We start from the raw sequence: 14,730 nt of genomic DNA on the forward strand, positions 1-14,730 counted from the left end.
GTCAGAAGAACTCTGAGTGAATTATTAATAAGCAGAATTAGCCCTTTCTCCAATTAGATCTATTCCTGGGTCTTCAGGAAATTGGGGCAAAATAATCAGGGTGGAATCAGAGTCTCTCAGGGTCAAACTTGGTTCCAGCTGCGTGTGGTGAAAGCAACTAGAGGCAGAGCTATCAAGGGCTGTGGCAGATGAGCAGAGGGCTGTGGCAGATGAGCAGTGGTCTGTCTGCAATGAGCATGTGCTCAAGCTAACATGGATACCATCTTGGTCTTCAGCCTCATCATTGTATCCTATGATGCCAACAAGAAAGGTACGTAATTCTCTATCCTAATCTCCTGGAAAATACAGAGAGAGGCCTAGAAAGAGTTTCGGGGTCTCTTCCACCAGATAGAGATGTAGCTGATATCCAGCAAGCAATACTTTCCAGAGTTAATCCCATGTATCCACTCGCCTCTAAGAAGGACTGCAACTTATTCATTCCAGAGAGATAGCTGTCTGTTTCTTGATGAGAGGTCTTCAGAGAATGTGATGCATTCTTATGTCTTGTTCATGTAATTAACATTAAAAGTCCTTTCACTGTTGGATGGCTTTCTTTAGAGTTTCAGTATTGTCATCACCTAAGATTCCCAAATTCATAACTGTTCATAAGATGTTGCCTTTTTTAAGTTTGTACATGTAAATAGCTAGATGGTGATATTCTTGGGTGGGGAGAGCTGAGGGAAAGGGTGATATTGGGTGGAATGGCATCATTTGCGCTCTTTGGTAACTGCTTATTTAAAACATGAGTTTTCAAAGTTTCATAAACATTTCATCTCTAAAATTAGCTAATCAAGGCTGGGCACGGTAGCTCATGCCTGTAATCCCAGCACTTTGGGAGGCCGAGATTGGTGGATCACCTGAGGTCAGGAGTTCGAGACTAGCCTGGCCAACATGGCGAAACCCCATCTCTACTAAAAATGTGAAAATTAGCCAGGCATGGTGGCATGCACCTGTAATCTCAGCTACTCGGGTGGCTGAGGCACAAGAATCACTTAAACCTGGGAGGTGAGGTTGCAGTGAGCTGAGATCGTACCACTGAACTCCAGCCTAGGTAACAGAATGAGACTCTGTCTCAAAAAATAAAAAATTAAAATAAAAAAATAAAATTAGCTAATCAGAATTAAGACCAAATGGCACAAGGTGCAGCAGTAACAAATTTGACAAATTATAAAAATGTCACAACCCTTTGAATTATGTGCCAAAAAGCATAAATAACTAAGACCTATGGTTCTGTGGAAACCTATAGAGATACCAAAGTCAGACAATATAAATCTCCAAAAGCTTTATTTAATACAAGAGAGAAGATAGAATAGGAGGGAGAAGAGAAAATAAGCAGTATTTAAGGAAATGGGTTGGTTAGTCTTTCATTAACTTAGTACGTTTTCTTAACTCTATTTCACCTTTCTTTGTCCTAAGGGTAATAGATTGGTACTCAGTATTCTTTATACTAGGTCAACTACTACTTTGTATGTATTTGGCTGGGTGTTCTTTTTTGAGGGCCAGGCATGGTGGCTCTCGCCTGTAATCCTAGCACTTTGGGAGGCCAAGGCAGGTGGATCACCTGAAGTAAGGAGTTTGAGACCAGCATAGCCAAAATGGCGAAACCCCATCTCTACTAAAAATACAAAAATCAGCTGGGCATGGTGGCTCATGCCCGTAATCCCAGCTACTTGGGAGGCTGAGGCAGAAGAATCCCTTGAACCCAGGAGGTGGAGGTTGCAATGAGCGCAGATCACGTCACTGCACTCCATCCTGGGCGACAGAGCGAGACTCCATCTCATTAAATAAATAAATAAAAGTAAAGTCTTTTTAGAGAGTGATCTCCCAAGTTGCAAGTTTTATGAGCAGGAACTGCATTCTTTCATATCTTCTCCTCCATTGCCCAGAATTCTAAAAAGTAAGTACCAGTAAATTCTGATTTTCCCCAAACCTCCCCCGGTTTCCCTCCTCCCCCTCTGCTCACCCCCAGACCTCAGAGATAGCAGTTGCCGAGTGGAACAGCTGCCTGGGATCTTCCCAAAGGACGTGAGAAGCAGCAGAGAATTGCAAATGCAAGGTAGGGAATGGGTGCTTTCTGGAAAATGATATTGCCATTCCAAAAAATTTTTACCTTTAAAAGATGTCTCATCTTCCCACTTCCTAGCCCATATCTCAAATATACTATTTTAAGGATCTGTATCCTCCCAGGAGGCTTTCTGGAAACCAATCTTTAAATTAACTGTCATTATCTAAGGCATGCCTATATTACTCAAACGGATGGAGATGAAAAAAGAGACGGAGGCAGAACCTACCCCTCTCTGCATTAAAATCTATGAGCATCTCCCTGTGCTAAATTTACTGCTGTCACCAACCTTCATGGGAACCATGGCAGGAAGAAAGGCAGGACTTGTATATTAGTACTATGAACACAAACTGAAGAAGAAGTTAACTAAAAGGAGGAGAAAGTACAGCAGTGGAGTTTAACAGGAGTCATAAATGGAAGTGGGTTAGCTTGGCACTGTTCAGATTAAAATCCAGCTTTGGCCAGGCATGGTGCCTCACGCCTGTAATCCCAGCACTTTGGGAGGCCAAGGCAGGTGGATCACTTGAGGTCACGAGTTTGAGACTAGCCTGACCAACATAGTGAAACCCCATCTCTACTAAAGACACTAAAATTAGCTGGGTGTGGTGGTGCACACCTGTACCCCAGCTACCTGGGAGGCTGAGGCAGGAGAATCACTTGAACTGGGGAGACGGAGGTTGCAGTGAGCTGAGATCGCGCCATTGCACTCCAGCCTGAGCAACAAGAGCAAAACTCCGGGCAACGAGAGCAAAACTCTGGGCAACAAGAGCAAAACTCCGGGCAACAAGAGCAAAACTCAGAGATCATGCCATTGCACTCTAGCCGGGACAACAAGAGCAAAAGCTTCAAGGTCGGGTGCCGTGGCTCACATCTGTAATCCCAGCACTTTGGGAGGCCAAGGTGGGAGGATTGCTTGAGCCCAGGAGTTCGAGACCAGCTTGGGCAGCACAGCAAGACCCTGTCTTTTAAAAAATTAAAAAATTAGCCGAGCATAGAGGCATACACCTGTAGTCCCATAGTCCCAGCTACTCAGGAGACTGAGGTGGGAGGATTGCTCGGAGATTGAGGGAGTTTGAGGCTGGAGTGAGCCATGATTGCGCCACTGCACTCCAGCTTGGGTAACAGAGCAAGGCCCTGTCTCAAAAAAACCAACCAAACAAAAAACAAAACCAGCTCCATTTTTCTATCTGGTTCTTCTCCTTCCAGAAACTCACACAGAAACCAAAAGGACAACATTCATTCAAAATCAGACTATAGCTACCCTGCAGTGCCTTGGCTCTGACAGCAAAGTAAAAGTCAACCTTGTATATTTGGAGAGAAGGCCAAAGGTCAAGCATATTCTGAAGAACCTGAGAATCATTGCTGCTCCCCGCAGAAACAGCTCTGTCTCCTCAAGCTGTCACCTAATCCCCACATCCAAGTTTCAGACTCTTCTAACAGGCAAAGGTGAGATTGGAAAAGGGGGCAGGCTTAATTTTTAGTTGACATCCTTGAAGGCAGCCAGAACTCAGTAGCAGGAAAAGCTACAAGAAAATGAATTATCCTCCCCTTGGGCAAATCTACATGCTCTCTGAGAGTCAGTTTTACAATCTCTAAGATCCCTTCTAGCCCTGATACACTGTGATTTTCATGTGATCCCCATTTCTGATGGATCTTCTTTTGACAGTTTTTAAAAATTTTTTGTTTTGTTTTGTTTTGTTTTTGAGACGGTGTCTCGCTCTGTCACCCAGGTTGGAGTCCAGTGGTGCGATCTTGGCCCACTGCAACCTCTGCCTCCCAGGTTAAAGTGATTCTCCTGCCTCAGCCTCCCAAGTAGCTAGGATTACAGGTGTCTGCCACCATGGCTGGCTAATTTTTGTATTTTTAGTAGAGACAGGATTTCACCATGTTGGCCAGGCTGGTCCTGATCTCTGACCTCAAGTGATCTGCCTGCCTTGACCTCCCAAACTGCTGGGATTACAGGCGTGAGCCACTGTGCCTGGCCAGGTTTTTTTTTTTTTTTTTTTTAATTTCATTTTGCATGCACAGAGTAAAATATTCAAACAGCATAGATTTATAGTGAAAAGTAAGTCTGTCTCCTACTCCTGTCTCTCAATTCTCCAGTTCTCTATCCCTGATGGAACCACTATTATCAACTTATTATATTTCCTTCCAGAGATACTCTAAGAATGTATGAGTGTGCATATTTTAAAAGCATAAATGGTAGCATACTGTATACATTGTTCTGCTGCTTGCTTTTGCTTGTTTTCTTTTTGTTGTTGTTATTTTGTTGTTGTTGTTGTTGTTGTTTTCTTTGGAGATGGAGTCTCACTCTGTCACCCAGGCTGGAGTGCAGTGGCATGATCTCGTCTCACTGCAATCTCCTCCTCCCAGATTCACGTGATTCTCCTGTCTCAGCTTTCCATTAGCTGGGATTACAGGTGCCCGCCACTACACCCAGTGAATTTTTGTATTTTTAGTAGAGACAAGGTTTCACCATGTTGGCCAGGCTAGTGTTGAACTCCTGACTTCAAGTGATTCACCCACCTCAGCCTCCCAAAGTGCTAGGATTACAAGCGTTAGCCACTGTGCCCGGCCAATCCCTTGCTTTTCCATTTAATAATATATCTTATAGGTCGTTCTATTGCAATACATATATATTTACCCCATACCTTTTTAAATATTTGCCTCTTTCTTTTTAACAGTTTTACATTATTCCATAGTATGTCTCTTCCATAGTCTTTTTTTTTTTTTGAGACGGAGTCTCGCTCTGTTGCCCAGGCTGGAGTGCAGTGGTGCGATCTTGGCTCACGGCAAGCTCTGCCTCTCGGGTTCACGCCATTCTCCTGCCTCAGCCTCCCGAGTAGCTGGAACTACAGGCGCTCACCACCACACCCGGTTAATTTTTTGTATTTTTGGTAGAGATGGGGTTTCACCATGTTAGCCAGGATGGTCTTGATCTCCTGACCTTGTGATCTGCCCGCCTTGGCCTCCCAAAGTGCTGGGATTACAGGCATGAGCCACTGCACCCGGCCATGTCTCTTCTATATTCTACTAGCCCCCTATTGATATATATTTTGGTCATTTCCAATCTTTTGCAAATACAAACAATTCCACAAACAATGACCGTATATATTCTTCTTTTTTCTTTTTTTTTTAATAGATTCTTTTCCTCTCTTTCACTATTACTCAGGATCTATATATATTCTTCTTGTATACCTGCAATTTATCAATAAGATTTATCAATTTATCAGTAAGATTCCAAGAAGCAGGATTGTTGCATCAAAGGTTGATAGTTACTGCTAAATTACCCTCACTAGAGGTTGGTTCCATTGTGCATACCCACATTGGGTGAGAATGCCTATTCCCCCACAGCTGCTATGCAGTGGTTCTTAACCTCAGCCTGAAGTTTCTCTCCTTCTGCCCTCATTTCCTTTTCTCACCCTTTCTTTTTTTCATATAGTTTTGTTTTTTTTTTCTTTTTTTTTGGTGTAGCCAGTTCCTCTTTATAAACTGGCAATCCCCCAGATGCTATTGCTACATTACTGGAAAAATAAAATAAAACTTGACATTTTAAGAGAAATTGGGGATCCACAAGCAGAATAATGGAAAAAACTTTAAACACTAGACTAAAACTGGGAAATAAGTGGATAGGCTGTCAGGATGTGACTCAGGTACTGTAAATTATACATGCTAACATGTATAATTTACATGTTACAGAAAAACTCTTAAAAACTCAAAAAGCGTCAGCTGCAGTGGCTCACGCCTGTAATCCCAGCACCTTGGAAGGCCGAGGCAGGTGGATCATGAGGTCAAGAGATCAGGACCATCCTGGCCAACATAGTGAAACCTCGTCTCTACTAAAAATACAAAAATTAGCTGGGCATGGTGGTATGTGCCTGTAGTCCCAGCTACTCGGGAGGCTGAGACAGAAGAATAGCTTGAACCCAGGATTCGGAGCTTGCAGTGAGCTGAGATCACACCACTGCACTCCAGCCTGGCGACAGAGCGAGACTCTGTCTCAAAAAATAAAACAAAACAAAATAAAAAAATTAGCTAGGCATGGAGGCACGCGCCTGTAGTCTCAGCTACTCAGGAGGCTGAGACAGAAGACTGACTTGAACCAGGGAGGCGGAGGTTGCAATGAGCCGAGATCGCACCACTGCACCCCAGCCTGGGCGATAGAGCGAGACACCATCTCAAAAAATAAACTCAAAAGACTCTGGCAGGGTTTTGAACTTTGAATATTAATGCAAATTAATTAAATCAAATTGTTTCCCTCTTAACATGTGACACCTTGCTGTCCATGGCAGCTGTGTTGGGGAATAGTGGACTTAAGTCATTTTGGAGTTTGGAGCGCTCTGGGTGGAGTGAACATAGTGCTAGGCATTGTAAGACTTGGGGCAATTAAGGACATCAGCTCTTAGAAATTGGGACAAGGAAAACTGAGAGGTTAAGGGGGAGGAGAGATGCCAAAGATCGACCTGACCTAATTCAAAAATTTGCATTTGGTTAGCCTCCCAGAGAAAAAGAAACTCTTCCTCCTTCCTTCATAACATAGTAGTTGGTTCCCACATCTAGAATTTAAGCTAATACTCTGTACTATTTGAGCTATGCAAAAAGATCAAATGGATATTTGTAGATTAGTCTGGGGACCTAATCATCACTCATGATACATTTTTATGAAACTATAATGATGAATCCCAAACAACCTATTTATTTATTTGAGACAGAGTCTCGATTTGTCCCCCAGGATGGGGTGCCGTGGTGCGACCTCGGCTCACTGCAACCTCCGCCTCCCAGGTTCAAGCAGTTCTCGTGCCTCAGCCTCTCAAGTAGCTGGGATTACAGGCCTGCACCACCATGCCCAGCTAATTTTTTGTATTTTTAGTAGAGACAAGGTTTTGCTATGTTGGCCAGGCTGGTCTCAAGCTCCTGTCCTCAAGTGATCTGCCCACCTCAGCCTCCCAAAGTGCTGGGATTATAGGTGTGAGCCACCTCACTTGGTCCAAAACAACCAATTTATATATGAACTTTTGAAACATAATCCCTTCTACAAGTTTGAAACTTTCTATTCTGAATTTAAATCTCCACTCAGTACTAGGAGTGATAAACCTCAAACAGGGTAGAAATAAAAATTAGAGCCGGGCGCGGTGTCTCATGCCTGTAATCCCAGCACTTTGGGAGCCCGAGGCGGGCAGAACATGAGGTCAGGAGTTCGAGACCAGCCTGGCCAACATAGTGAAACCCCGTCTCTACTAAAAATACAAAAATTCGCCAGGTGTGGTGTGCGCCTGTTGTCCCAGACAGTCTGCACAGGAGGATGTCCTGGAAACGGTCAGAAGACAGTTCATGGAAATGTCCTCAAGTAAAATAGAAATTTGGAACTGTAAGGGTGAGAATGTTCTGCAATTGCAATACGAATGCTCATCAGAAGATGTGGGTCAACATGGAATGTAGAAAAAGGTAAATGGAGACTATTCGTTATTATTTAAGAAATTTGGGGCCGGGCGTGGTGGCTCAAGCCTGTAATCCCAGCACTTTGGGAGGCCGAGGCGGGCGGATCACGAGGTCAGGAGATCGAGACCATCCTGGCTAACACGGTGAAACCCCGTCTCTACTAAAAATACAGAAAATTAGCCGGGCGTGTTGGCGGGCGCCTGTAGTCCCAGCTACGCGGGAGGCTGAGGCAGGAGAACGGTGTGAACCCGCCAGGCGGAGCTTGCAGTCAGCCGAGATCGCGTCACTGCACTCCAGCCTGGGGGACAGAGAAAGACTCCGTCTCAAATAAAAAAAAAAAAAAAAAGAAATTTGGAAAAGGAAAAGACAGCTATTATCAATATTTCAAAATTTCCTTCTGGTGGAGACAGATGACTCATTAGGTCATCTTTTTCCCCCTCTTTCAATCATAATATCATTGAGTTTGCAAAGTGTTTACACACATGCTTTCTCATTATTATTTGTTTCTGATCTTCACAACACCCCTGTGAAATAGAGCAAGTATTATTTTACTACTACCATCTTACAGATTAAAAAAAACAAAACACAGAGAACTTGTGGTGACCTGTCCAAAGTGAGATTTGTTTATTTTTATCTAATATGACTCATAAACACGTAAGTTATCACTTCAAGAACTGACTAGCACTATGCTGAAACTGTTCTTGTTTTTCCTTTTGAACTTGTTGACTTTATGTCTGTCTCTGCCAATGTCTGCCAACAATGTCTTCCTGATTAAACTGGAATCAGGGATTACCTCTTCCCCTATGATTTCATGTACAGTGCCTGGTACTATGGCCACTGGCCTCTGAGGTAAGGAACTATCATTTTCTCATGGACTTAAGACATGGAAGAGTAATTTAGAAAAGTCAAGTAGAATTTATAGACCTTAATTTAATAAGCAATGATATGAGACCACTAAACAGAGAACAGAAACCACACTGTCTGAATTGGATTACGTCAATTCTGGAGACGAGTGAGATTATTTCCAGACTCCAGCTAGACTCTATCCATCTCCCATCACTTCCACTGCTGGTGTGAATCACATCATCTCTCATCTGGACTTTTGCAATGGCCTCCTAACAGGTTACCCTCCTTCTACCCTTGCCCACCCCAACCCATTCCCAACACAGTAGCCCAGAGATCCTTTGAAAGCAAGGCCAGGCTGGGCACAGTGGCTCATGTCTGTAATCCTAGCACTTTGGGAGGCCAAGGTGGGCGGATCACTTGAGGTCAGGAGTTTAAGACCAGCCTGGCCAGCGTGGTGAAACCCCATCTCTACCAAAAAATACAAAAATTAGCCGGGTACGATGGCGCGCACCTGTAGTCTCAGCTACTTGGGAGGCTGAGGCACGAGAATCATTTTAATCTGGGAGGCAGAGGTTGCAGTGAACCGAGATTACGCCACTGCTTTCCAGCCTGGGTGACAGAGGGGGACCTGTCTCAAAAAAAAAAAAAAAAAAAAATTGCTGAATGAATGAAATCGAGGAGTACATGAAGCTGGGTGGCTTTTCCTTCTTCCAGCTCCTCCTGCTTTCCCCAGTCCCCTCTCAGAGTAGTTGATCTAGATTCTACTAGACACACTTGCAGCAGTCATTAAGGCTAACTGTGATAGTTCATGTTCTTCCTTGGACTTTGGAGCCATCTCTTTTTAAAGAAGGAAACTGTCAACAGTTTTTATGGCCTTCATCTTTATTATTATTATGGCCTAAATAATGATAGGCCATTGCCTATCACTTTGATCCTATGTTAGTCAAAAGTCCCATGGACATTTAATCCATATCTCTTATTAGTATCTCTATCCTCATTTACTCTTGGCATTATTTTGTGCTCACACCCTAAACCTATGGACAGACAGGTTAATGGGACCACAATTGGAAGTTTACTATCAGCTAGGTAGGGTTTTATCAGGTAAAATCAAAGGCAGGATAAAGTTTTCCCCTAAAGTTTCATGTTTTCTACTTTGTTTTATAGCTTTTTTACCAGGGATGTCACAATGTAAAGTCTATCCAGTGATGGCGGCTTCATCAGAGACTTTTTCCACCACTACACCTTCTATAACTCCTGGGAATAAAGAAGGAGAGAAAACTACAAGTACCGGTAATTTTTCTAGCTTTGAAATGCCAAAGTACAGAATAAGTAGGAGTAAAATAAGAACAGAAAAGAAACATTTTTAGCCCCAACGTTAGTCTGGATCTACTGATATTTTTCTTTTTTCTTTTTTTTGCGACGGAGTCTTGCTCTGTCGCCCAGGCTGGAGTGCAGTGGCGCGATCTCGGCTCACTGCAAGCTCCGCCTCCCGGGTTCACGCCATTCTCCTGCCTCAGCCTCTCCGAGTAGCTGGGACTACAGGCGCCCGCCACCACGCCCGGCTAATTTTTTGTATTTTTAGTAGAGACGGGGTTTCATCGTGGTCTCGATCTCCTGACCTCGTGATCCGCCCGCCTCGGCCTCCCAAAGTGCTGGGATTACAAGCGTGAGTCACTGCGCCCGGCCTGATATTTTCCTTAAGGTTGAGAAGTTACTGAATGTACATTGAAAAATCATTCAATTTTTTATTTTAAAAAATTACCTTCTCTAGGCCGGGTGCTGTGGCTCACGTCTGTAATCCTAGCACTTTGGGAGGCCGAGGTGGGCAGATCACCTGAGGTCAGGAGTTCAAGACCAGCCTGACCAATATGGTGAAACCCCGTCTCTACTAAAAATACAAAAATTAGCCAGATGTGATGGCGCACGCCTGTAATCCCAGCTACATGGAGGGCTGAGGCAGGAGAATTGTTTGAACCTGGGAGGTGGAGGTTGCAGTGAGCCGAGATTGTCCCACTGCACTCCAGCAGGGGCGACAGAGTGAGACTTCGTCTCAACAACAACAATAACAACAACAACAAAAATTAGCTTCTCTATAAAGAAGGTACCAGAAATATTTGTAATTTGACACCATCAATGATCATTTATCTCCACACAAATGAGTTCACCCTGTCGCCAGAATTAGGGACAGAAAAAACTGTATTTCTATAGTAGGTAATTCTAGCCACTGTATGTATAGATGGACAATATTTAAACACTAAGCAATTATAAGAGTGATGACACCAACCAAGTGCTTTTCTTTTTCTTTTTTTTTTTTTTTGAGACAGGGTCTTGTGTTGCCCGGACTGGAGTGCAGTGGTGCAAACATGGCTCACTGCAGCCTTGATCTCTGGGGCTCAAGTGATCCCCCCACCTCAGCCTCCTGAGTAGCTGGGACTACCAGTGCGTGCCACCATGTTCAGCTAATTTTTAAATTTTTGTAGAAACAGGGTCTCACCACATTGTCCAAGCTGGTGTCAGACTCCTGGGCTCAAGCGATCCTACCGCCTCAGCCTCCCAAACTGCTGGGATTACAAGGCATTGCCCACCACGCCCGTCCCCAAGAGCATATATTTGTTTTGATATGGAGTCTCTGTCACCCAGGCTGGAGTGCAGTGGTGTGATCTCGGCTCACCACAACCTCCGCCTCGTGGGTTCAAGCAGTTCTCCTGCCTCAGCCTCCTGAGTAGCTGAGATTACAGGCATGCACCACCATGCCCGGCTAATTTTTGTATTTTTAGCAGAGACAAGATTTCACTATGTTTGCCAGGCTGGTCTTGAACTCCTGACTTTTGTGATCCGCCTGCCTCAGCCTCCCAAAGTGCTGGGATTACAGGCATGAGCCACTGCGCCTGGCCTCCAACAGCATGTTTTCATGGGTTTTTGTTTCACTGTTTTTTGGGTTTTTGTTCTTTAAGATGGAGTCTCACTCTGTCCCCCAGGCTGGAGTGCAGTAGTGCAATCTCAGCTCACTGCAACCTCTCCCTCCCGGATCCAAGAAATTCTCCTGCCTCAGTCTCCTGAGTAGCTGGGACGACAGGCATGCACCACCATGCCTGGCTAATTTTTGTATTTTTAGTAGAGACGGGTTTCACCATGTTGGCCAGGCTGGTCTCAAACTCCTGACCTCAAGTGATCTGCCCACCTCGGCCTCCCAAAGTGCTGGGATTACAGGCGTGAGCCACCGCACACAGCCTTCTTCACTGTTTTTTAGCAACAGTCCTCCTTAAATTGGCCAGGACTAAAATTCTGTAAGATTCCAATGTGGGTTACATCCTAGTTTCTACCAGGGGAAAAAATGTGATATTAGTAATAACAAGATGCACATTAGGGCCAGGTGAGTTGGCTCACACCTGTAATATTCCAGCACTTTGGGAGGCCAAGACTGTAGGATCACTTGAGGCCAGGAGTTCAAGCTCAGCGGGAAATATAATGAGACTCTGTCTGTACAAAAAATTTTAAAAAATTAGCCGGGCATGGTGGCGTTCGCCTGTGGTCTGAGCTACTCAGGAGGCTAAGGTGGGAGGATGGTTTGAGCCTGGGAGATTGAGGCTGAAGTGAGCCGAGATTGTGCCACTGCATGCCAGTCTTGAGTGACAGAGTGAGAAAAAAATGCATATTAGCCATTTGCCGCCAGATTGAGCTTCTGACCCAGAAGCAGTGCTAATTTTTACATTTCTTCCTCTTATATTCTATGAAAGCCAGGAGAAACATAGGAAAGGTGATTTTCTAATCCCATAAAATGTGTCAGAGCAAAATGGTAGGAACCCTGATAAAGCTGACAGTAAAAGAAGTTTAGAGCTCCATGTGTACCCGAGATTTTTCTTCCTGTGAGCAGTGTTAAGAATCAGCCCTATGTGATTATGGAAAATCCCCAATTCCAGGGAAGGTGACTCACTGGGAAGAGAGTGCAAAAGAAGTTAGAGCAGAGCCCATGATGCTCACCTCACCCTCACCCCCTCCAACCCTGAGTTTGAATTGGAAATTCTGTCTCTGCCCCTGGGTTAGGCTGGGCCTCTAATAGTCTTGAGAGCCAGAAGAACTTCAGGTCAAAGGATCAATCTCTTCCCTCTCTCAAATTTTCTTTTCTCCCTCTTTCACTCCCCTCTCTCCTTTAGACACAGATGAGAACTTAGAGAAGAGACAGAAATGGAGTATTGTGGTCAAAATTCTGATTGCTGTCACCCTGTTGCTCAGTGGAGTCGCCATTATAGTATTTGTAATTTTTGAAGTCCCATGTCCTGTAAGTTTGCTGTTGTACTGAATCCTTGAACTTGACCTATAAAGACTTTCTTCTGTTCCAGAGGCAGCCTGGCATAAGGAGAAAAGCATAGACTTTGGAATTTGAGGAGATCTGCCACTCACACTCACTAGCTGAGCGGTTTTGGGAAAGTTCCTTGACTGTTCTAACCTCAGTGGCCTTGTGTAAAATAAGTCTCATGATATTTGCCTCTCATGACAGTTATAAAGATTGAGATCCTGTGTGAAAGGCACCTGGCACATAGGTGCTCGCTAAATGCAAGTTCCTTTCCTCTGCTGTACTTAGACATTTTCTAGAAAGGATAGGTCCAATAGGACTGAATATTTTATTTAGAAGAGATGACTTCCTTTAAGTTGCCCAACAAGAGGTTTGGAAGAAAACCAAATGCTTACCAGCCGCTTGATATTAATACCAGTCATTTTCTCCCTTCAGTGTCAATGCCTAGGAGCCAGGGAGCTGTGCCAATGCCAGTGGTTGTGGAGATGGCAGAAGAAGGGAGGCCAGCCACCTGGGACAGCTGAATCCAAGCCTGACTCTCAGCCCCAGAAGGAAAGTGTTCTCTGTGTGGTTTATGTCATTTGCATAAAGAAGGTGGGGTAGAGGCTGGGCGCGGTGGCTCACACCCCTATTCCCAGCACTTTGACAGGCCGAGGCAGGTGGATCACCTGAGGTGATCGAGACCAGCCTGACCAACATGACGAAACCCTGTCTCTACTAAAAATACAAAAATTAGCCAGGTGGCACATGCCTGTAATCCCAGCTACTCGGGAGGCTGAGGCAGGAGAATCGCTTGATCCTGGGAGGTAGAGGTTGCAGTGAGCCGAGATTGTGCCATTGTACTCCAGCCTGGGCAACAGAGTAAGACTCTGTCTCAAAAAAAAAAGAAAAGAAAAGAAAAAAGAAAATGGGGTTAATATATAAGTGCTAGGAGATTCGTCCCTAAGAGGACTGTGAAAAAATATTTTTTTAATGTGCTGGGAACAGGGAGCTGCTTCGGTTATGAAGCAAATGTGGGCAATCCTTCTTATGTCAGCAAATAGGTAGGATTTTATCCTACTCTTTTCCTAACATCAGTCCAGACATGACACAATAGGGTGCTTATTGAATACACATACCTCTGGGCCCCATATAAACTGAATCAGATCGTTTAGATTGGAGTCAAGAATCTTATTTTAAGATGTTTAAGGCCAGGCCTGATTCATCATGCCTGTAATCCCAGTGCTTTGGGAGGCAGAGGCAGGAGACTTGCTAGAGTCCAGGAGTTTGAGACCAGCCTAGGCAACACAGCAAGACACTGTCTCCATAAAAAAAAAAATAAATGGCAAGCTGGGCCAGGCATGGTGGCTCATGCCTGTAATCCTAGCACTTTGGGAGGCCGAGGCGGGTGGATCACGAGGTCAAGAGATCGAGACCATCCTAGCTAAAATGCTGAAACCCTGTCTCTACTAAAAATACAAAAATTGGCGGGGCATGGTGGCATGCACCCGTAGTCCCAGCTACTCGGGGGGCTGAGGCAGGAGAATTGCTTGAACCCAGGAAACGGAGGTTGTGGTGAGCCGAGATTGCGCCACTGCACTCCAGCCTGGGTGACAGAGCAAGACTCTGTCTCAAAAAAAAAAAAAAGCCAGCTGGTGGCATGTGCCTGTAGCCCTAGCTTCTTGGGAGGCTGAGGTGGGAGGATCACTTGGGCTCAGGAATTGAAGGCTGCAGTGAGCTATGATCGAGCCACTGCACTCCAGCCTGGGAAAAAGAGTGAGACCCTGTCTCCAAAAAAAAACAACAAACAAATAAACAAAAAAAAATTATCATTTCTCCTGAACATTGGAAGAAATAGGCCTTAAGGGACTACAAAGTCTAGTCCAGAATAGAATTAGAGATAACCAGGTAGCTGCAACTGTGATTGAACTTCTATGAACACAATAAGCTACTAAATGATAAAGGAATACAGGCCAGGTGCGGTAGCTCACGCTTGTAATCCCAGCACTTTGGGAGGCCGAGGAGGGTGGATCACGAGGTCAGGAGATCGAGACCACAGTGAAACTCCGTC

At 44.6% G+C, this 14,730-nt stretch overlaps 2 protein-coding genes across 3 annotated transcripts in view; one reads left to right on the plus strand and one right to left on the minus strand.

Moving 5' to 3' along the window:
- ACACA (acetyl-CoA carboxylase alpha) overlaps positions 1–14,730 on the minus strand; it is a 342,930-nt gene that overhangs the window by 299,068 nt on the left and 29,132 nt on the right. The gene's annotated exons all lie outside the window — the stretch shown is intronic.
- Positions 211–13,231, plus strand: CUNH17orf78 (chromosome unknown C17orf78 homolog). The gene is made up of 4 exons (XM_032163084.2): positions 211–310; positions 2,009–2,095; positions 3,308–3,547; positions 13,116–13,231. Exons 1-4 carry the CDS (start codon positions 253–255, stop codon positions 13,202–13,204), a joined length of 474 nt encoding a protein of 157 aa, XP_032018975.1. The 5' UTR covers positions 211–252; the 3' UTR covers positions 13,205–13,231.

The sequence above is a fragment of the Hylobates moloch genome, unplaced genomic scaffold (genome assembly GCF_009828535.3).
Source record: "Hylobates moloch isolate HMO894 unplaced genomic scaffold, HMol_V3 SCAFFOLD_10, whole genome shotgun sequence".
Classification (NCBI taxonomy): Eukaryota; Metazoa; Chordata; class Mammalia; order Primates; family Hylobatidae; genus Hylobates; species Hylobates moloch.

Coding starts and splice junctions, on each gene's coding strand:
- CUNH17orf78 (XM_032163084.2), top strand. CDS start 253: ATGGATACCATCTTGGTCTTCAGCCTCATCATTGTATCCTATGATGCC. Junction 311..2,008: donor CTATGATGCCAACAAGAAAG/GTACGTAATTCT, acceptor GCTCACCCCCAG/ACCTCAGAGATAGCAGTTGC. Junction 3,548..13,115: donor GACTCTTCTAACAGGCAAAG/GTGAGATTGGAA, acceptor TTCTCCCTTCAG/TGTCAATGCCTAGGAGCCAG.